Source organism: Rutidosis leptorrhynchoides, chromosome 4, assembly GCF_046630445.1.
Source record: "Rutidosis leptorrhynchoides isolate AG116_Rl617_1_P2 chromosome 4, CSIRO_AGI_Rlap_v1, whole genome shotgun sequence".
In the NCBI taxonomy this organism is placed as follows: Eukaryota; Viridiplantae; Streptophyta; class Magnoliopsida; order Asterales; family Asteraceae; genus Rutidosis; species Rutidosis leptorrhynchoides.
This window is the reverse complement of record NC_092336.1, coordinates 154755351-154781630: the sequence shown is the minus strand read 5'-3', so window position 1 is coordinate 154781630 and position 26280 is coordinate 154755351. Positions and strand designations below refer to the sequence as shown.

At 29.2% G+C, this 26280-nt stretch overlaps 1 protein-coding gene across 1 annotated transcript; it reads left to right on the top strand.

The window, feature by feature from the left end:
- Positions 1-19343: 19343 nt before the first annotated feature.
- On the top strand, positions 19344-19778 carry LOC139841149 (uncharacterized). The gene has a single exon (XM_071831381.1). It carries the CDS (start codon positions 19344-19346, stop codon positions 19776-19778), a length of 435 nt encoding a protein of 144 aa, XP_071687482.1.
- The last annotated feature ends 6502 nt before the right edge of the window (positions 19779-26280 follow it).

The window sequence follows — 26280 nt, the reverse complement described above, 5'->3', positions numbered from 1 at the left end:
GTAAACCAGCTTAAATATACATCATAGTTTCTTTTTCCATATCCCTATCTCTAACTCATCTAATGACTATAGAGACTCGTCTTAATCCATAAGGACGAATACAATAACATACGGTTACATTGCGAGGTATTTGACCTCTGTATGATACATTTTACAAACATTGCATTCATTTTTAAAGACAAATTTTCATTTCATCGAAAGTTGACAGACATGCATACCATTTGATAATATCCAACCTATAAATGACCTAATCTGTCCTTTACTTAATAATAATCTCTATTGAACTCAACGACTTGAATGCAACGTCTTTTGAAATATGCCATGAATGACTCCAAGTAATATCTTTAAAATTAGCAAATGCACAGCGGAAGATTTCTTTAATACCTGAGAATAAACATGCTTAAAAGTGTCAACCAAAAGGTTGGTGAGTTCATTAGTTTATCATAATCAATCATTTTCATAATTTTAATAGACCACAAGATTTTCATTTTCATTTCTCATAAACATCATCTCATATCAGGCATTTCGCACTGCATAGAGATAAAAATCATTCATATGGTGAACACCTGGTAACCGACCTTAACAAGATGCATATAAAATATCCCCATCATTCCGGGACTCCCTTCGGACATGATAAATTCGAAATAGATCTATCTTTAGGATTCGCGTCAATTAGGGTGTCTGTTCCCTAATTCTTAGATTACCAGACTAAAAAGGGGCATATTCGATTTAATAATCCAGCCATAGAATGTCGTTTTAAGTACTTGTGTCTATTTCGTAAAACATTTATAAAAGCAGCGCATGTATTCTCAGTCCCAAAAATATATATTGCAAAAGCATTTAAAAAGGGAACAAATGAAACTCACTTTACAATATTTTGTAGTAAAAATATTCATACGACGAAACTGAACAATGCAGGGTTGGTCTCGGATTCACGAACCTATATCAAGTATATATATTATCACATATAATTTAACATGTAATAATAATCAAACTAGTTTATGTGTATTACTTATTTAATTTAGTAATATATTTGTTATTTCAAAGGTTATATATATATATATATATATATATATATATATATATATATATATATATATATATATATATATATATATATATATATATATATATATATATATATATATTATGGTATATGTAATAAATATATTTTTATATACAAAATATTTATTTGTTAAAATGATAGTTTTGAAAATAATGATTTACTAATAAAGATAATACTAATAATAATAAAAATGATACTAATACTAATGTTAATATTAATGAAAATAATAATAATTTGTATTGTTTTTAAAATAATAATAATAATAATAATAATAATAATAATAATAATAATAATAATAATAATAATAATAATAATAATAATAATAATAATAATAATAATAATAATAACAATAATAATAATAAGTAAACTACCTCAAAGAAGTAGTCCTAAAAAAAATGCCCAAGTCCGGGTTTGAACTCGCGACGTCCCGCTAACCCGATAACAACCTAAACATCTTCGGTTCATCAACATAAATCATAACCTCACGATCATCAATAATGATCATCAATATCTTAACCGATCGTCATCATCATTAACTTATTATTTAGAGTATCATTATTCATTATCATATATCATATATTATATATCATATATCATCATGTGTAACATCACCACGACATCATCATGCTTATCATAACATAACCCGTTCATCATCTCGATCATCATGAATCATAACCAACATCAATATCATAATTAAACATTGAAGTCGTCTGTTTCATTTACCTTATCATCATCATCATCACTTAATCAATAACATAATCGTATTCATCACCATGTACCATCATTCATCTTGATCATCATGATCACGAATTGTCACTATCATTATCATGTCGTTTGGACCAACAGAAAAACAGAAACATGGCAGCCCAATATAATCTAGTACACGGCCTAACTATAAAAGGAACTCAGCCCAATTGCACTAACCCCACGGTCCAACAGCAATCAAAATCAAATAGCTGAATCGGTTTCTTGTTTCCAATCGAGAGAAAAAAAAACAGAAGGGAAACAGGTAGTATAACAGAATGAAAATATCCAGTGTAAAACAGTAACAAGTGGGTTTCTTGTTTGGGTTCGTTTGGTTTGCAGTGACTAGAGCAGTTTCGATGGATGATCAGGACAATTACAACATGGCAGTAACAACACTAGGTCACGAGTAAGAACAGGAATTAATAGCAGCAGTCTAGCAGTCTTACATGGGTGTTTTTGGTGATCGTTTGAAACCAGCAACAAAATAGCAGAAGCATATAACAATTAAGGGTCACAAGTGGTGGTTTGCAATATACAACATTTATGAAGATTTCATTTCCAAAACAACAAACAAATTATCAAAATCAACGAAGAACCTTCAAACCGCCATTGATGACCTTGAAAATTGAGAATCCGTTATAGACGTTGTTAGATCACGATCTCAACATGAAATATGCTTAGACTATCACCAGTAACACTCGACAATCATCCTTCAATCCTGAAACACCTTTAATCATTCGAATTTGATCTATGTTCATACGGTTGACTTTTTAATTTCGATCTTTGACTTCAAAATTCGCAATCGATTGGAGGAATTAGAAACTGAAATCGTGCAGATGGTTTGAATAGATGACTCCTAACACAACTGTGTTTTTAGATTCTTACAATTGACTTGAAATTGAGCTATTGATCTAAACGATTTGTGAAAGGAAAATTGGGTTTGTTTCTTTAATTTCTGTTGTATTTCACGAATAGCAGTGGAGGACATATAACGTGTGAGTGATTGAACTTATGCAGTACAATGATTGATCGAAGATTGGATTGTAGTGATCATGTTCGACAGGGAGGTACGGTTAGGAGAGGAAACGAACAAGAAAGAATGAAAAAAATAAATAAAGCAGATATAGTAGATAGAGATATATAACGGGTTTAGTTTAATTATTTATTTTTATATATTATATTATATTTAATATTAATACTAAATGAATACAATAATAATAATATTATTAATATTAATAATAATAATATTAATAATAATAATAATAATAATAATAATAATAATAATATTAATAATAATAATAATAATAATACTAATTTAATCATTAAACAACTATAATTAATTTCTCCGTATAAACTTAACTAACTTTAAATAAAATAAATACTTTCTAACAGTTAACAATAATTATTAATTCAAACATAGCATAACTAATTAAAGTCCATAACAATTACATCAATTAAGACATAACTTTATTGTATGCACCAAATCTTACGTTTAAAACATAATTACTCTGTTTCATTTAGGATTTTCTATTCATGATCTTTTACATAATTGATGGATAGTTAACAGGTTTGATTCATCATGGATATTAAACTGTTAGTACTGTCGACACTATTAATAGATGTATTAGATCTTAGTTTCTATATACCCAAAAGTTGATGGTTTTTATCTTATAGCAAAACATCTGGTGTAAAGTTTGCGAACAGTAGTTGAGTTAATTATCTTAGAATTGATTGACAAAAGTATCGTGCATGTATGTATATATAATATATTTATATGTCAAGTTGTGAAACAAACAAGAATATCCACAGTGACACAATCAATATTCAATATATTTATTCAATCACTGCTATTCTTATCAATCAATAATAGTTATGATATAATATAAATATATAAACGTGTGATAATATTAGTCGTCGCTTTTCACGGACTAGATTTCATGTAATTATTTATTTTATTTTTAATATTAATTATAAATACATATAGATATATTAATGATAACAATACTCTCAATATTAATAATGGTAATAATAACAAGTTGTATTTATAATAAATTTAATGATTTTTAGTAATCATGATGATACTATAATATTAATATTTATATTATTAATAATATTAATAATAATGATAATAATAATAATAATATTAATATAATAAACTAATATTAATACATACATATTTACATATAATGATATACATATCTATTATTCGTGAATCGTCGAAAATGGTCGAAGTTAATTGAATACATGAACATAGTTCTAAAATTTTCGAAACTCAACATTATAGACTTTGCTTATCGTGTCGAAAACATATAAAGATCAAGTTTAAATTTGGTCGAAAATTTTCGGGTTGTGACAACCCGGAAATTTCCGACCAAATTTAAACTTAATCTTTATAGAATTCCGACACGATAAGCAAAGTGTGATGACCCAGAAATTTCGACTAAATTTAAACTTAATCTTTGTATGATTAACATTTCCGACACGATAAGCAAAGTCTGTAAAACTGAATCTCAAAATTTTTGAATTACTTTTATATATTTAAATACCCTTCGGTTGTTTTCGACGATTCGCGAACAATTATATGTAAATAGATACATATATACTATAACATGATAAGGTAACAATGTATTAATTGTTTGATACCGTACATTAAACTTATTGGTTTAAATATCTATTTGAATATATATGATTTCAAGTTATTTAGTAAACGATAATAACATTAGATTATTGATTCGATTGATATTTAGATAAGTTAACTAAAACGTTTAAGATGAACCAGTAAAACACTAATTTGCTACAGTGTTTTCAAATTGCCACATTACTCAAAATGCTACAGTGTTTTCGAAAATCACTATTTGCTACAGTGAAATTGACTTTGCTACAGTGAATTGCTACAGTAAAAATTGACTTTGCTACAGTAAAACACTATTTTAAAATGTATTTTAACAAATAGTGAGACGATGATTTATAGAAGTAAATGACCAAAACACTCAAACGTATAAGATACACTTTGAGTGACATAGTTTATGGATAATTTAAGGCTATATTTTGACAAAGGTACGTGACACGAAACGTAAAATGCAAGTTTTCTAAATGTACGAAAGGACGTTCGAAAAACCGGAACCGGGACATAAGTCGAGTGGCGTCATACGACTTATCGGAACAAAAATTACAAGATAACTATGCACGTGAATTTAATATAATATATAATTAATTATATAAATTAAATATATTATATTTATATATATAATATAAAATTATGTCGACAAACAAGAAGTTAAAAATTTGTGAGCTGTCCCAGGGTGCCATGCGATCGCATGGCCTTGAAGCACAAATCCCATGCGATCGCATGGGGTGCTTTTTCAGAAAATGTTCTATAAATTGATCGAGTTTCTGGCTTAATTATCACACAAACATACACAAATATACATATTACTCCGTATTTATTTTAATTATTTATTATTATTATTATTATTATTATTAATAATAAGATTATTATTAATCTTATTATTTTTATTATTAGTATTATTATTTTTGATATACAAAAATAATAATGTACATAAAATATTACGACGGAGTGCTGTCCAAGTAATTTTCAAAACAAGTTTCCGAGCGAGCTAGAGCTAAGGAAAATATGGGTTATTGCCAAGGAAATTATGGGTAATGTTCGGGGGTATTTTTGTGAATCAAACCTCTTGTTTATCATCTCCGATGCGTCTACGTGCTTTCCTACAATATTGTATATCAATATTAAACAGTGCGTTTCATATGATCCCTTTTACTCAATATATTTTTGGGCTGAGAATACATGCGACTGTTTATAAATACTGAAAATACCAGATTTATATGCGTGAGTTTCATAAGATCCCTTTTACTCTCTACATTTTTGGGCTGTGAATACATGCAAATGCTTTATTAACCGATATACAATATTTATATGCGTGAGTTTCATTTGCTCCCTTTTTAATTGCTTTTGCAATATATATTTTTGGGCTGATAATACATGCAAATGCTTTATTAACCGATATACAATATTTATATGCGTGAGTTTCATTTGCTCCCTTTTTAATTGCTTTTGCAATATATATTTTTGGGCTGAGAATACATGCACTTTATTTTAAACAATGGATAAAAGTACATACTAAATTCTATACTGAGTTTGAACCGAAAATCCCTTAGCTTTGGTAACTAGTAACTGCCAGTTATAAGAACTGGTGGGCGCGAGTAGTAGTATATGGATCCATAGGGCTTGACATCCCCGTCCGAGCTAGAGCACTAGCCTTTTAACGGACGTATGCTATTTGAGAAGCGTACACGTTGGTTTGCGTGTATTATTAAGATGATTATACAAAGGGTACAAATTATATAAACGTTAAAGTTTAGTTACCAGGGTGCTCAATTTTGTAGAACCGATTGATAAACATTTCAGATGAAACAACTGAAATCTTGTGATCCACCTTTTATGTAAAACCTATTGATAAACGTTTTGAATAAAACAACTGAACTTTTGTAATCCACATTGATATACGGATTATGTGTAATATTAAAACTATGAACTCACCAACCTTTGTGTTGACACTTGAAGCATGTTTATTCTCAGGATTCTAGAAGTCTTCCGCTGTTTGCTTATACGTGATACAAGATATGTGCTTGGAGTCATACATGCTATATACAAGAAACTTGCATTCACCAAACCATTACCATGTATCTTATTTTGACTGTATTGTCAACAGATGTATTATTGTAAATCATTTAAATGGTGATTGTCTATACGTAGGAATCATCAGATGTTAAAAACCTGGAATTTATATATTCATTTATGAAATACCTTTTCAAACGAATACAATGTTACAAAATGTATCACATAGAGGTCAAATACCTCGCAATGAAATCAATGAATGACGTGTTCGTCCATATGGATTTGGAGCGATCGTCACACAAAGTCTGTAATGTTATAGTCTCAAAAAGCTTTGAACTGTGTTCCTGTATACAATTGACCCTTGACTATTTTCGACGATTCACGAACAATTGTATATATATATATATATATATATATATATATATATATATATATATATATATATATATATATATATATATATATATATATATATATATATAAGTGTATATATAATAGTTAAATTAATAAAGTACACTTTAATCATTTGAATTAAAAATATAAAAATAATATATAGAATTATTAAGTTGTTATTAAAATGAATATATATATATAAATTCTATATATTAATATTGGAATATTAAATATTCCATGTATGTTAGTATATATATATATATATATATATATATATATATATTACATAATTAATAATTAATAATATGTAATATTAATATTTAATATAATAAGTTTAATTATAAGTTAAATTATAGTTATTATAGTAATATTATTATTACTTTCAATATTAACAATTATATTAGTATTACTAATATTATTATATAAAAATATATAGATATGAAATTTGACACATGTAACTTGTTATATATTAATTATTACTTGTAATATCATTAGATATTATTATTACCTTTATCCTTAATAATCATTATTTTTATTATTATTATCATCTTTATACTTATTATTATTATTATTATTACTATCATTTGTATTATAATTTTGATTATGATTATTTATTATTAATATATTTATCAATATTATTATTATTATTATTATTATTATTATTATTATTATTATTATTATTATTATTATTATTATTATTATTATTATTATTATCATTAATATTTATATAGTTATTATTATTAGATATTATTACCATTATCATTAAGAATTATTATTACTATTATCATTATTATTATTATAGATATTAGAAAATAATACAATTTATTATTATTATTATTATTATTATTAATAATATTATAAAAATCATTTTTTTATTTGATAATTATAATATTAATATTATTATTATTAATTCTATTATTAATATTATTAGAAATTTAATTATTATTAATATAATTATAATCATTATATTTTTATATATATATATAAAACCATACGTACGAAAAAGTAGGAATTCAGTTGAACATCTCGATCGATACTGTGTTTAATTTTTGTTTCTGTCTGTTAATTGGTATGAACAATCCCATTATCAAACAAATTCAGTTAGCCTTTGTAATCACCCTTTATTTTTTATTCCTATCTGACCTGTTCGAATGATTCCTGTCTCCAATTTGTTAAACGTCAAAATCAAATTGCAATACCAACAAAACAATCAATTCAGTTTCCTATAACCCTTGTATACTCACATTCTAAATAATATTCATCTGCAAATTCGAAACTTAAAAACAAAAATCAAGAAAAATAGTCATGAACTCTGTTCTTGACCAAAAATCACAATGGCTTGATTTCAAATGAATTTTTAAAATCTATAAATGCAGTTGTGTTTTAAATCTCTTACTCAAACTATCTGTAAAGTCTCACGATCCAATTTCTTTATCGATTGTGAATTTTCAAGTCAAAGTTCTTATTATAAAAAGTCAAATTTTGTTCTTCATTAAATTTCAAACGTGTTTTGAGGATTTGAGTTAAATTAAGAATTCAGTTAGATTTTAGGAGGGATTTGAAACATCTTTTATGTTTTGATCTTTGTCTAAAACACATTTAAACTTCGAATTTGATTTATGGTTCATATCGAGCTATATATGTCTGTACAGCGAGTTTTTTTGAAACCTTTTATTGTTTTTAATGAATCCACTAGACCTTTAAATGTTTTTGTACTCTTCTCAAATCTTAATTCAACCTTAAATTCGTTATATTGAATATACTTCGAGCTTCCCTGGTTGTCTGTGTAATGTGATGAAGATGATGTTAATAAAATACGGGGTAAATAAATTTAGTTGGGAGTTTATATCAGAAAGACAGTAACGGAGCAATGGTGAGGAGTGTTTCGGTTAAGCGGGAGGTCATGGGTTCGATTCTGGTTGAGGCCATTTTTTTTTGGAAAACATTTAAGGTAGTCTTCTTATTATTAATATTATCACTTTTATTATTATTATGATTATTATTGTTATGTTACTATTATTATTAATAATTGTTAATATTACAAGTATTATTATCATTATCATTATTATTATTATTATTATTATTGTTATTAGTATTATTATTAATATTAGGATTAGTAATAAAAGTATTATTGAGTATCATTTTTTTAGTATTATATATATTACTACACTTATTATTGTTATTATAAAATGATAATCACCCTATTAGAAATTGATTAAGTATAATTGTAATATTACGAGCGAGATTGTGATAATATAAGATAATAAGTATTATGAATTAGTTACGAATATAATTAAAACTATGTGTCATGTTATAAAGGATTATAAAATATTTAAGATTTGGAACATGAACGTAAAGTTAATAGATGTATTATGAAGATTCTTTTTATAAAAAGATGATAGATAAAATCATAGGTTATAATTTGAACGTGAACATGAAAAATGGTTATGATACAAAATAATTATGGTTATGAATTTTTTTTCAAAGTATTATAATTATTAACATTATTGCTATTATTATGACTAATATTGTATTATGAGTATCATTATAACAAATAAATAAATATACTTATTACATATGCAATAATTATATTAATATTTCATATAACTAAATATCAAACATATTAACATTTTTTTATATAAATACCTACACACAACAAATTCGATATTTTTAATATAATACTAAATATATATAAGGATATGCTAATATAACTAAATGTATAGATTCTAATCATTATATATATATATATATATATATATATATATATATATATATATATATATATATATATATATATATATATATATACTTTAAGATATAATATAAGTATATATTTTTAAATGAAACTTAATATAAATTATATAAACTACAAACATATAAATAATATATAATTAATAAAGGAAATTATGTGATTTCCATTATATGTTTTAATATATATACAATTGATATAGGTTCGTGAATCCGAGGCCAACCCTGTACTTGTTCAGTGCCGTCATTTACATAATTGCTACGAAATACAGTATTGTGAGTTTCATTTGCTCCATTTTTAAATGCTTTTGCTATTATATATTTTTGGGACTGAGAATACATGCGCTGCTTTTATAAGTGTTTGACGAAATAGACACAAGTACTCAAAACTACATTATTTGGCTGGATTATTAAATCGAATATCACCCTTTTAGTCTGGTAATCTAAGAATTAGGGAACAGAAACCCTAATTGACACGAATCCTAAAGATAGATCTATTGGGCCTAACAAACCCCATCCGGGTTACGGATGCTTTAGTACTTCGATTTATCATATCCGATGAGAGTCCCGGAATGATGGGGATATTCTAGATGCATTTTTGTTAATGTCGATTACCAGGTGTTCACCATATGAATGATTTTTAATTCGCGGGTTACGCGTGTTATTTTGTACTCGGGTTACGTGTACAATTAAATATCTAAAAATCTTGTGGTCTATTAAAATGATGAATGATTATGATAAACTAATGAACTCACCAACCTTTTGGTTGACACTTTAAAGCATGTTTATTCTCAGGTATGAAAGAAATCTTCCGCTGTGCATTTGCTCATTTTAGAGACATTACTTGGAGTCATTCATGACATATTTCAAAAGACGTTGCATTCGAGACGTTGAGTTCATCAAGATTATTATTAAGTCAATTATAGTTGGATATAATATGAAATGGTATGCATGCCGTCAACTTTCGATGAAATGAAAGTTTGTCTTTAAAAAAAAAAAAAAACTAATGCAATGTTTGTAAAATGTATCATATAGAGGTCAAGTACCTCGCGATATAACCAAATGTAATGTATTCGTCCTGATGGATTAGGACGGGTCATTTCAGGGGTTGTCACAATGACACTCACTTTTCATGCATTATTCGTCATATAAACAAATCACCAAGTGTAAAAGAGTCTTTTAGGATCCGTTTACAGTTTTTTTTTTCCTTTTTAAAAAGGCAAAGATTTCATTGCAAAAACCAACGGCTCTCTAGCAAGGAGCTAGAAGAGCATTACAAGCGGTATAAAAGCCAATTGTTCCAAGTAGGGGTGTGCATTAAACGGTTTCGACCACAAAACCGACCAAACCAATATGATATGGTTAAAGTGGGTTGACTTATTTGGTTTTGGTTTGTTTTTTTAGTTTCACCCGAAAATATTTACGGTTTTTGGTTTGGATTTGGTTTGTAAAATTAACATCTGGTTTCAAACCGAAAAACCGAAATATACATTTATTTATGGTATATATGTATATATATATATATATATATATATATATATATATATATATATATATATATATATATATATATATATATATATATATAGGGGCAGGATCAATGGGGAAGTAACCAATCGGGGTGAAGCGGGGGGAAGCAAAATTTTTTTTTTTCGTTTTTTTTTGAATTTTTTTTTCCGGCATCAAGATCACACAAAAATATGAATATTTAGAAGAGGCACTTCGTGATGAATGTTATTATTTAGGCGGGAAAACGATCGACAAAAATAACATTCAAGATAATATTGTTCGTGAAGAATATGAACGTTTTTTTTCTTCATGTTTTGTGAAGTAAAATTTAGCCCGATTTAGAGTTTAGGGTTTAGGGTTTAGGGTTTGGTGTTTTGGGTTTATTCCACAAACCCAAAACACCAAACCCTAAACCCTAAACCCTAAACCCTAAACTCTAAACCGTTCGTGTTAAAAACTCAATCTAAATCCTAAATCTAAACCCTAAATCTAAACCCTAAACCCTAAATTTCTAAACCCTAATATCTAAACCCTATAAACCCTAATATCTAAACCCTAATATCTAAACCTCAATAGCTAAAACCTCAAAATACGCTCGAAAAACACGATAATTGTTATATATTACTTCTTCGAGCGTTTTTCCGCCAAAATAAAAACATTTATCACAAAGTGTCTCTACTAAATGTTCATATTTTCATCTCATCTATAATGTTCGTGAACAAAGTTTTTTAAGAAAACGAAAAAAAAAAGTTTTTGCTTCCCCCCGAATGGTTACTTCCCTCTTGATCCTACCACTATATATATATATATATATATATATATATATATATATATATATATATATATATATATATATATATATATATATATTTTATTTTATTTTGAATTTTAAGTATGTGTTATCTTTTATTTGTTCTTGTTTGAGTTTAATGTTTTATTGGTTTGATTTTACTTTTAACAATTGAATATGATATTTTTATGCCTGGAAACTTAGCTGCCGCTGGTTTCGTTCTTATTTTTTTGTTGCTCAACTCATTCATATAGTTTAGATTGTAAATATGGATTGTATACTCTTAGGATGCTTCACATACTGCATGCTTGTAATGAAATATTATATCGATTGTATACTTATAGTTTAATCAATAAAATAAGTTTCCTTTATTTAAAAAAAAAAAAAAACTAAACAATTTTTTATGTATAAGTTTTAATTTGGTTTAACCAAAACCAATCCATGTAAACCGATTTCTTATTTGGTTGAATTGTTTTGGTTTTGTCACATTTGGTTCGGTTATTAGTTCTCAAAAATATTCATGAAAACCAAATAAACCAAACCGAATAAACCACGAAAACCATAAATCAACCGAACGAACACCCCTAGTTCCAAGGGGCATAAAAGCCAACTGTTATTTTATATTAAGTGTTTTTTTCAAATGCCTTTGGAAAGATGTCTGTGTTTCCATGTCTCTTACAAACAGATCATTTTTCAAATTAAATGACAGATTAAATGATAATGAATTAACAAATTTATTTATTGAATTAATAGTTGTACAAAAATAAATCTTTTAGTGGAAAGTAAACGGACTCCAGAACTTGAAGAGAGAATACACTAAAAGGTAAAAGGGGTGGTACTTTGTGGAGACACATAAATCAAAGGGTAATTTTCCTCGAACAACAAGCAAAGAATATGTCTCCTTCAGATTACAGCTGCTATACACCATATCAATCTGTGGGCTTTCACGTGACGAAAAAGACATAAGTGCCATTAAACAGTTATTTAACGACTTGAAAAGTGTGTAGAAAGAAAGGGTAGTTTAGGAAAATTAAGTCCGGGTTTCTTCCGACAAGTGGGAATCATAAGAATTTGAACACGGGGCTGGTCCACACTTGATAAAAGGTGTGTCTAAATTTCGTATGAAATGTTATAATTCAGTAGGCTTATAACTACCTTTAGTGGTTTGATTCTTGATGTTATAATTCAGTAGGCTTATAACTACCTTTAGTGGTTTGATTCTTGATGTTATAATTCAGTAGGCTTATAACTACCTTTAGTGATTTGATTCTTGATTTAGAATACTAATAATGAAGTGTAAGAACAAAGATGATAATGGAGAGAAAGAAAGAAACACTTTGTAAGTGTGAGAAATGGTGCAAGTTTAATGCTTGCATTCATGAGTATTTATAGCCTAAAATTTCAATATAAAAATACATACTTTGTGTACTAAAATTGACTATATGTATACACCAAAATTGACTATCCATATCTATATTATTATTATTATTATAACACTCCCCCTTGGATAGCAATTTTATTTTGTTGAAGATCAACTATAAATTACTGCCTCGTTAAAAACCTTGCTAAAGAAAACCCAGTGGGAAAAAAAAACTTTAGCTAAGGGAAAAAGAGTGCAGCATGGAGTTGACTCCCCCTCAAGTAGACATCGCTTCAGCTGTTACATCTTTTGAACATGTCTCATGCCAATGTTATGAACGTGTGTTCTGAAAATAGCAGTTGGAAGTGCTTTCGTGAAAAGATCAGCAGAGTTTTTGCTAGATTGCACATATCTCATTTCAATCTGGTTGTCCTTAATGAGATTTTGAGTGTATGAGAAGAATCTAGGTGGTATGTGTTTTGTTCGGTCACTTTTGATATACCCTTCTTTCATCTGTGCTATGCAAGCTGCATTATCTTCAAAGATAGTTGTTGGACTTTTATCGCGTTCTAGTCCACAAGAATCAGTAATGAGTTGTGTCATTGATCTCAACCAAAAACATTCTCGAGTAGCTTCATGTAATGCAATCACTTCGGCATGATTTGACGATGTAGCAACAAGTGTTTGTTTTTGAGAACGCCATGATATTGCAGTACCTCCATTTAGGAATACATATCCAGTTTGAGATTTAGCTTTATGTGGATCAGATAAATAACCTGCATCTGCATAACCAACCAAATCTTGTTTTGATTCGTTAGAATAAAATAATCCTAAATCAGTAGTTCCTCGAAGGTATCGAAATATGTGTTTGATCCCATTCCAGTGTCTTTTGGTAGGAGCAGAGCTGAACCTTGCCAATAAATTAACTGCAAAAGAAATGTCAGGTCTTGTACAATTTGTAAGATACATAAGAGCTCCAATTGCACTAAGATATGGTACTTCTGGTCCAAGAATGTCTTCTTGATCTTCACATGGACGAAATGGATCAGCTTCAACATTGAGTGATCTAACAACCATAGGAGTACTTAATGGTTTTGCCTTGTCCATATTGAAACGTTTCAAAATCTTTTCAGTATATGTTGTTTGATGTACAAGTAAACCATTAGGCATATGTTCAATTTGTAAACCAAGGCAATACTTGGTTTTTCCGAGATCTTTCATTTCAAATTCTTTCTTTAGAAGTTGAATGGCTTCATGGATCTCTTTATTTGTACCTATGATGTTAAGATCATCAACATAAACAGCTATGATCACATATCCGGATGTTGTTTTCTTAATGAAAACACAAGGGCAAGTAAGATTATTTGTATACCCTTTGCTTATCAAGTAATCACTTAATCGGTTATACCACATACGTCCCGATTGTTTTAACCCATATAAAGATCTTTGTAATTTAATCGAATACATTTCTTTGGGTTTTGCATTTGATGCTTCTGGTACCTTAAATCCTTCAGGTATCTTCATATATATATCACTATCAAGTGATCCATATAGATAAGCAGTCACAACATCCATGAGATGCATTTCTAAATTTTTAGAAACTGCCAGACTGATTAAGTACCTAAAAGTAATTGCATCCATAACAGGAGAATAAGTTTCTTCATAATCAATTCCCGGTCTTTGAGAAAAACCTTGAGCTACAAGTCTAGCTTTATACCTTGTAACTTCATTTTTCTCATTTCTTTTTCGGACAAAAATCCATCTGTATCCTACAGGTTTCACATCTTTAGGAGTGAGAATGATGGATCCGAAAACTTTTCTTTTATTGAGTGATTCTAATTCAGCTCGTATTGCTTCTTTCCATTGAGCCCAATCATGTCTATTTTGACATTCAACCATAGATGTTGGTTCTGGATCATCATCATTATTCATGATGTCATATGCAACATTAAATGAAAATTTCTCATCAAGATTTTTCATTTCATTTCGGTTCCATAATATTTTTGAATATGCATAATTGATTGCAATTTCTGTATTGACATCATCAATCTCCTCTGCAGTAGGAGTACTGATTTGTGGTTCTTCTTGAACACTTTCTTTTACTTCATTATCAGCTGATTTTCTTTTTCGAGGATTTTTATCCTTTGAACCAATTGGTCTTCCACGTTTCTGACGTGGCAAAGATTCATGAGTGACGTTATTGCCAGCTTTTGGAATTTCAATTCGAGCTGGAGTATTTACTGCTGGTATATATGATTTTGTCACCGTTTTTGTATCTGTAAATGCATCAGGCAATTGATTTGCAAGTTCTTGTATATGCATTATCTTTTGAACTTCTGTCTCGCATTCTTTTGTGCGAGGATCAAGATACTTTAATTGAGGTTCACACCATGAAACATCATTTTCTTTATTTTTCATTTCTCCCCCTAATCTAGGGAACAATGTTTCATTAAAATGACAATCAGCAAAACGTGCTGTAAAAACGTCACCTGTCATAGGTTCAATATACCTTAATATTGAAGATGTTTCATATCCAACATATATTCCCAACCTCCTTTGAGGACCCATTTTTGTACGTTGTGGTGTCGCAATTGGAACATACACTGCACAACCAAATGTTCTAAGATGGGAAATATTTGGCTCTTGACCAAAAGCAAGTTGTAGGGGGGAATATTTATGACTTGCACTTGGTCTGATGCGAATCAATGCAGCAGCATGTAAAATTGCATGACCCCATATAGATACAGGGAGTTTTGTTCTCATTATCAATGGTCTAGCGATTAACTGTAAACGTTTAATCAATGACTCGGCTAAACCATTTTGTGTATGCACATGAGCAACAGAATGTTCAATAACAATTCCTATAGACATGCAATAGTCATTAAATGCTTGAGATGTAAATTCACCAGCATTATCAAGTCTCACCTTTTTAATGGTGTAATCAAGAAAATGAGCTCTCAATTTAATAATTTGGGCAAGAAATTTTGCAAATGCCACATTACGGCTTGATAACAGACAAACATGAGACCATCTGCTAGATGCGTCTATTAGAACCATGAAATATCTAAATGGTCCACATGGTGGATGAATTGGTCCACATATATCACCTTGAATTCTTTCAAGAAACATTGGTGATTCTTTCTCAACCTTAAGTGGTGAGGGTCTAGTTATCAATTTTCCAAGAGAGCAAGATGTACATGGAACCATTGTATCATGATGGATTTTTCTATCCTTTAGTGGATGTCCATGAGTACATTCAATAATCCTTTTCATCATTGTTGATCCTGGATGGCCTAATCTGTTATGCCATAAACTGAATACACCAGGATCAATATATTTTTCGTTAACTACCATATGTATTTCTGGTACATTTATATGTGTATAATGTAATCCAGAACTAAGTCTTGGCAGTTTTTCAACCACATGACTCTTGTCAGTGATACTTAAATATTTCTCATTTTCTGTTGTCACTGACTGATAATCATACCCGTTAAGGTATATGTCGGAGAAACTCAATAAATTTCTGCTTGACTTGGGAGAAAATAAGGCATCATTTATTAAAAATTTTGTACCATTTGGTAGTATGAAATTTGCCTTTCCTATCCCTTTTATCAAGTTAGCAGGTCCTGATATTGTATGTATAGTTCCTTCCGTTGGTTTTAGATCAATAAAATATTTCTCGGATTTAAGTATAGTGTGTGTAGTTCCACTGTCTGCTATACAGAGATCTCCACCACTTGATTGATGTTGTATTCCAGCAAAATTCATATTGAACTTCATATATAAGAAATAAATAGTGAGTACATTAATATTACACAATATTTTAAACGCAAATAGATAGTACTGAAACATTTAGCAAACATAATAACAAAGACAGACGATATTAAATCGTTTATTTTTCGAAAGACACACAACTTAAAAATTCAAGAAATCTTCATATAAATCAGATGGTTTCTCAGTGACTGTTGGATCGACGTTATCCACAAAGTTTACTTCCTTTTCTTTATCTTTCAGCGAATCCTGATACATCTTAACAAGATGTTTAGATGTTCGGCAAGTATTAGCCCAGTGGCCCATTCTACCACATCTGTAGCAAGATTCTTCAGAATTTTTAGAAAAATTTTCTTCAACATCTTGTTTAATGGGCTTGTTTTGTGGTTGATATTTATATTTTCGTGGATTACTATTTCTTTGACCACCACGGCCACGACCACGACCACGTCCACGCCCATTACCATTACCATAAGGATGGTTTCTACCATAGTTATGGCTTTTGGCATGATGATGGTGATGGTTATTATAACCACGACCTTGCCCGCGTCCTTGTCCCTGTTTATAATTATTTGCAGTATTTGCTTCAGGGATTGCAAGTGTACCAGTAGGACGGGATTGCTGATTTTTCATTAATAGCTCATCATTTTGCTCTGCAACTAAGAGATATGAATTAAGTTCAGGATATGTTTTGAACTTTAGCATTCTCAAATTTCTTTGCACTGTGATGTTTGCAGCATTCATTGTGGAGAAAGTTTTCTCCATCATGTCTGCATCACTAATTTCATGTCCACAAAATTTAAGTTGTGAACATGTATTATACAGAGCTGAGCTGTATTCATTTACTTTCTTAAAGTCTTGGAACCTTAATGTTCTCCATTGTTCCATTGCAGCTGGAAGTAAAATTTCTCTTTGATTATTGAATCTGCTTTTGAGACCTTCCCATAAAATATGGGGATCTTCTACAGTCACATAATTATTTTGTAAGCATTCATCAATATGTTGATGAATAAAGCAACATGCCGTAGCTTGTTCTTTTTCAGAACAAGTGTTGTTTTCATTTATGGTTTCAAGAATGCCCATTGATTTAAGATGCATTTTTACTTTTATAACCCATGGCATGTAGTTGTTTCCAGTTGATTCTAAAGGAGTAAATTTAAGCTTTTCCAGATTCGACATTTTCTATTATCAAAAATTAAAACAAACATCATGATAAATTAGAGTCAATTTATATTCATAAGTATATAAACATTAAACATAAATTTAATATAACATAAATGATAAGTAGGTGACAGTGTCGACCATGTGTAAGCAATCATAAATAAATGTTATATAACAAAAATATAAATATTAGTAAACATAAATAAAAATTTGGCGACAGTGTCGACCATATATTTTTTCAGGTGGTATAACCGACCTATATCATTCTGGTGGTATAACCGACCATATATCATTTTGGTGGTATAACCGACCATATATCATTTTTGGTGGCAGAGCCAACCATATTTAGTATTAAGATTATCGTGCTGATAACGTGTTATAATTCAGTAGGCTTATAACTACCTTTAGTGGTTTGATTCTTGATGTTATAATTCAGTAGGCTTATAACTACCTTTAGTGGTTTGATTCTTGATGTTATAATTCAGTAGGCTTATAACTACCTTTAGTGATTTGATTCTTGATTTAGAATACTAATAATGAAGTGTAAGAACAAAGATGATAATGGAGAGAAAGAAAGAAACACTTTGTAAGTGTGAGAAATGGTGCAAGTTTAATGCTTGCATTCATGAGTATTTATAGCCTAAAATTTCAATATAAAAATACATACTTTGTGTACTAAAATTGACTATATGTATACACCAAAATTGACTATCCATATCTATATTATTATTATTATTATTATAACATGAAAGTGTGTTATTTGGTAAGATTAGTATACTTAAAAAACAAACATAGATTCAAAATATTAAAGTATTGAAAAGTACGAAGTAATCAATTAATACCATCTCATCCTACTAATCTCCTACCACTGTAGGATTGTTATTAGTCAACTATATACCGATATAGTTTGTTTATATTTGGCAACGATTTAGTAAATATTGTTGAGTCAATTAGTGATTTGGTATCCCAAACATATAGGAATGGTTGTTAGTATCTTGGGGCCAAAGTCTTGTTTGTGTATATAATGTAATCGTACATGATGAATGAGATATACAGAATTATATCAACTATCATGGTATCAGCCTAAATTACAAATCCATCAAACCTGTTTTTTTTCTTCTTCTTATCTTCTCTATTACGATCTTTTCTTCTCCATCAAATGGCATCCGATTTAACCACACTTCAGCCCATCAATCACATTCTTCACTCTGTCCCTATCAAATTAGAACTAGAAACAAGTCAATACAATTCATGGAGCGAATTATTTCGCACCTACTGTAAAGCACACGATGTTCTTGCTCACCTCACCTCTGAAACCATTCCCGTGTCTTCTTCCTCCAAAGCAGTCGAGATCACACAAGAAACATGGGATCGTCACGATGCCATTGTTCTTCAATGGATTTATGCCACTCTCTTAACCGAATTACTCAAAACAATTCTAGAAAAAGATCTCACTGCAAAGAAAGCCTGGGATCGACTAAAAATCTTGTTCCATGATAACCAACACTCACGAGCCTTAGCCTTAATGAACCAATTTACCAATTGCAAACTTGATAATTATCCTAATATCTCCGCCTATTGCCACATGAATTGAAATCCCTTTCCGACCAGCTTGCCGACGTCGGAACCACAATTGAACCTAATAACCTTGTTCTTCAATTAGTTGCAGGGTTAAATGAGAACTACAGCACCATCGCCACCCATATAAATCAAATGGAAAAATTACCTTCCTTTTATGAAGCAAGATCAAAATTGATTCTTGAAGAATCAATGAAGAATCGTCAAGCTGCTATGACGACCTCCAACAACCCTAACACCGCACTCCTTGCCACCACCGAATCCAAGGATACATCGACTATCACCGATAACAGGGACAACAACAACAACAATTTTTTTCGCTCATCTAATTCTTCTCATGGGCGAGGTAATCGAAGCAATCGAGGTGGACGTGGATCCGGCAGGGGTAGGGGACGAGGTAATTTCAATGGCAATGGCTGGAATCAGCAATCCTGGTACAATAATTCACAACCATGGAATGGAAACGGGTACAACCCGCAGACTTGGACCCGACCCACAGGACCACCAAACTGGGCTCCTTCTTATAACCAACCAAACGGCCCATCATTCCACACTTGGGCTTCAGGCAATTCGCCTTGTCCTCACCCTTCAACAAACTGGGCTCGACCCAACAGCAGTAATAGTAATGGTATTTTAGGCCCACGTCCCCAAGCTCATTATGCATCGAATGGGTCTGTTTCCTCGTATGCACCCACGGATATTGATCAAGCTATGTACACTAGGGATGGCAATGGATCGGATATGGATCGGGTGAGGCCGTATCCATATCCATATCCATTTATTTTTTTTTTTACTTTTCATCCATCCATATCCATATCCGTCGGGTGAAGCGGGTTAATGGATAATTATCCATATCCGTTTAAATTTATTTTATTTTTAACAATTATAAGCGGTGGTTCACTATATACGATCAAAAGTAATATTTTTAATAGTTTATGCGACCGAAAGTCACATTTTACTAATCTATATAACAAATATTCAATAGATAACCCATTAAACGTGTAAAGATATTGATATGTAAGTTGCTTACTTTTAGTTACATGGAATCACATTTGAACCACCAAAGTACGATAGATACATTTGATTATTTAAACAAAACAAAATATAAGAAGAAAGTTATATTTTTAGAGAAAATATAAAGAAAGATGAATATGAATATAATTAATGAAATATCACTACATAAATGATACTAATTTGAGTGATAAATTTATATATTTAGTTATTTCGGGTGAAAGCGGGTTCATCCATGGATGAAATTTTTTCATCCACATCCATATCCATATCCATTTAGATCGTCTATATCCACGAATAATCGGGTGGATCGGATGGATATCCACTGGATCGGGTATCCATTGCCATCCCTAATGTACACTATGTCTCTCAATCCTCCTGACAATGATTGGTACATGGATACGGGTGCATCTTCACACATGTCAGGTAACCGAGGTAGTCTCTCTCTTTATTTTAATTTGAGCATTCCCAAACACATTCTTGTTGGTAATGGCAATACACTTCCCATTCGGGGTATAGGGAACATGTAAGAACCCGTCCCAATCCATCCGGACGAAGTCCATATCGATTACAAACGATTCACAACAGTTGGTTACATCGCGAGGTACTTGACCTATATATGATACATTTTACAAACATTGCATTCGTTTTTAAAAGACAAACTTTCATTTACATTGAAAGTTGACGGCATGCATACTCTTTCATAATATATCTAACTATAATTGACTTAATGATAATCTTGATGAATTCAATGACTCGAATGCAACGTCTTTTGAAATATGTCATGATTGACTCCAAGTAATGTCTTTAAAATGAGCAATTACACAGCGGAAGACTTCTTTCATACCTGAGAATAAACATGCTTTAAAGTGTCAACCAAAAGGTTGGTGAGTTCATTAGTTTATCATAAATATTCATTTCCATCATTTAAATAGACCACAAGATTTCATTTTTTTCCATAAACATATATCTCATATCAGGCATTTCGCAAACTGCATAGAGATAAAAATCATTCATATGGATTGAACACCTGGTAACTGACGTTAACTTAATGCATAGAATATCCCCAAAACAGAACCTCTCGTCTGTATAATAATCTCTAAGTACTAAAGCATTCGTACCCCGAATGGGACTTGTCAAGGTCCATAGATCTATCTTTAGGATTCACGTCAATCAGGGGCCATTTTCCTAAATTCTTAGGTTACCAGACTTGAAGAGCGATATTCGGTTAATAATCCAACCATAGAATGTAATTTTAAGTACTTGTGTCTATTTCGTAAAACATTTATAAAATCAGCGCATGTATTCTCAGTCCCAAAAATATATATTGCAAAAGCATTTAAAAGGGAGCAAATGAAACTCACCATACTGTATTTTGTAGTAAAAATACATATGACTATATTGAACAATGCAGGGTTGGCATTGGATTCACGAACCTATATCAATTGTATATCTATTAAAATATTTAATAGAAATTTCATAATTTCATTCATTAATTGTATAGGTTTTTAGATACGTGTAGTTATATGGAATTTATACTAAAATCTTTTTAAATATAAACTTTATTTATATATAATATATCTTATGTAATATTTGTATATTTTGTATATATATTTCAAATTAATTTTTATCTATACATTTAGTTATATGTAAGTATTTATTTAAAATATTAGTATGTTTGATATATTATTATATGAAATATAATTATAGTATATATAGTAAATATAAGTTTTGGTATAAAATATTTATTTGTTAAAAATGATGGTTTTGATAATAATGATTTACTAGTAATAATAACTTTATTAATAATGATAATACTAATAATTATAAGAATGATTCAAATACTATTATTAATGAAGTAATAATATTTTTGCATCATTTTCTTAGTAATAATAATACCTATATTAATAACACTGAAAATTCTAAAATTCTAACAATAGTATCTTTATTGATATTGATATAGATAACAATAGTAATAATAACAATATTAATGAATATATAATAATAAGAATTTTAATCATAAACATAATAATAATAGTAATAATACTCGTTCTATTTAGTAATAACTAAGTTAATGATAATAATTAGAATAATGATAATAATTACATTTAAAAATAATACTTGTTAATAATAATAATAATAATAATAATAATAATAATAATAATAATAATAATAATAATAATAATACTAATAAACCTAATAACAAAAATACTTATAATCATAATAATCATAACAATAATAATAATCATAATAATTTCTAGTAATAATGACAACATTTAATAATAACAATAATAATAATAATAATAATAAAAAAAATAATAACAAGAATAGACTACCTTTAATCAAGCTTTAAAAAAAATAGATGTCACCACCCAGGTTTGAACCCGAGACCTCTCGCTTAACCTGAAGCACACAATACCACTCAGCCGTTTTTGATTTCCTGACTTAAACACCCTTTTTATTATATATAAACTGTATCTATTATCTGTTTCTTATATCTACTCCTTTCTCTTCATATTCCAATCGATCAGAGTTCAACCAAATCAAAACATCGAATCACTTATTAAATTTAATGACTTGAAATTGTTACAGAAACAATTGGTGGATAATTAATTTAATTAAAACAATAAAATAAAATAAAGAAGCTGTAAAAAAAATTCGCTGATGAACTCTATAGACTCAATTATTAAACTCGATTTCCAGACTATTTTAGACCATGATTTCTAAATGAAAAAGGTTTTAAATCATTATTAGAAACCCTCTGAACCTTTAATTTAACTGAAATCATAAAAACAAATTCGAATTTGGGAAAGAACAGATCGTTGACTTTTTACTTTTGAAAGTTTGACTTCAAAATTAGGATTCGATAATAAGAGTTGGAACTTCAAATTTTGCAAAAAGATCGAGTAATAGATTCTTAACAGAACTACATTTACACATTTTGAAGTTTATTTTGAAATCGACCCTTTTGGAATTTTTGACGCGAACAGGGCAGTTTCACTTGTTCTTCGTTGATTTCTGATTTAATTGGATGGGATAAAGACTGTAATGATTTTTAATTGATAAGGAAAATGTATAAATGAATGACTAAATCTGTTTAAGTGTGAAATTCGTTTGAATTATAGCTGTAAGAAAGTCGACCAGAATTTTTGTTATCGTACAGCATAAATAAATAAATAAATAAAAATGGATGCCGACCCTAAACAGAATTTGGATTGTTCCTAGTGTTTGATTCTAAATCATACAAGATTAGCTGTAGTAGGACCATTTGATCACAAAAGGATGGTGAAAGGAACTAATTACGTATCCAATAAATCTCCTGAATGTAAATATTAGTATATATATTTTTATATATATCTAAATCTATTTATTTATAAATCTGATTTAAAATCTATATTCGTATATCTGTTATTTATATACATATCTATATTTTTATTTATAAACCTGTATTTATATATTTATCTGAAGTTATATAGTTTAAATCTAATAATTATCAATGTATTTAATGATAATAATATTATTAACATTTATATTAATAGGAATACTAATATTAATAATAATAAATGATAATACTAAAATAATAATAATAATATCATTACTAAATATAATAGATTATATAAAAATAAAAAAATACAATTAACAATCTTAATAATAAAACTGATATAATAATAATACTAATTATAATAATTATATTTGTAATATCAATACTATAACGATAAAATTTCATATTTATAGATTACATATCTAAATTAGTATTCATACTGATAATACTATAATGGTCTGTACATAATAATTTTCATATTAGTATCATAATTTTATTAATATAATTATTTATTCTGATAAAAGTAATTATCACAATTATTCGTATATGTATGGAATCATAATAATAACTTTTTAGTATTTATATATTATATATATAATATAATAATAAAGATATATAGAAATTATATATATATTTATACATAACTTCATTTTTAATTATAACTTATTTATTCTATGTATTATTTTAAATTTTTAATTCAAATGATTAAAGTGTACTTAATTTGAAATATTATATATACCCTTATACTTATTTGCATATATATAAATATATAGATGTGAAATTACATTTTTTTATTTACACGCAATTGTTCGTGAATCGTCGAGTATAGTCAAAAGGTAATTGATTACATGAACATAATTCCATAATTTTCGAGACTCAACATTACAGACTTCGCTTATCGTGTCGGAAACATTTACAGATTAAGTTTAAATTTGGTCGAAAATCTCCGGGTCGTCACAGAACACCCGTTTACCTTATCCGTACCCCCCCTTTTACTTAACAATGTTCTTCACGTTCCTAATATAATTAAAAATTTACTCTCCGTAAGACGCTTATCTACTGATAATAATATTTCACTTACCTTTGACCCTTTTGGTTTTACTGTGAAGGATCTCAAGACCGGAATCACTCTTATGAGATGTGATAGCACTGGTGATCTCTACCCACTTACCCAATCTGCTGCTCAACAACTTTGTTCTCCAGCTTCGTTTATTGCTTTATCTCAAGACATTTGGCATCACCGCTTAGGACATCCCGGCGCCAATATTCTTAATTTTCTTATTAATAAAAAGTCTATTTCTTGTTCTAGTAATAAAAACTCCTGATTATGTGAGTCTTGTGTGTTAGGAAAACATATAAAAATGCCATTTATTGATTCTACATCTATTACTACATCTCCTTTTGAAATCGTACATAGTGATGTTTGGACCTCACCATTAATTAGCTCCTCGGGCCACAAATATTATGTTTTCTTTCTTGATGACTATACTAATTACCTTTGGACCTTTCCCATTGGAAATAAATCCCAAGTTTACCCCACCTTTTTACATTTCTATAAACTCATACAAACACAATTTTCCTTAAAAATAAAATCGTTACAATGTGACAACGGCACCGAATACAACAACAACGTATTTCATAACTTTTGCAAAGAAAATGGCATGATATTTCGTTTCTCTTGTCCTCATACTTCATCTCAAAATGGTAAAGTCGAAAGAAAGATTCGGGCCATTAACAACATCGTTCGTACACTTCTCGCTCATAGCTCCGCACCATCCAATTTTTGGCATCACGCCTTAGATATGGCTACCTATCTACTTAATATTCTACCTACTAAACTTCTCAAAAATTTAACACCTACACATTGTCTTTACAATCACCAACCTACATATAATCATTTACGAATATTTGGGTGTCGTTGCTACCCTCTCATCCCTTCCACTACCATCAACAAATTACAACCTCGCTCCATGCCATGCATCTTTCTCGGTTATCCCACCTCTCATCGTGGTTATAAATGTTACGACCCCTCAACTAGACGTATTCTTCTCTCCCGACATGTTTTGTTTGATGAAAACATTTTTCCCTTCTCATCTAATTACTCGCAACAGTCAGACTCTTACCATTTCTTGCATCAAAATATTCACGCCTTACCTCATTCTGCTATCTCGTACACCAATGACCA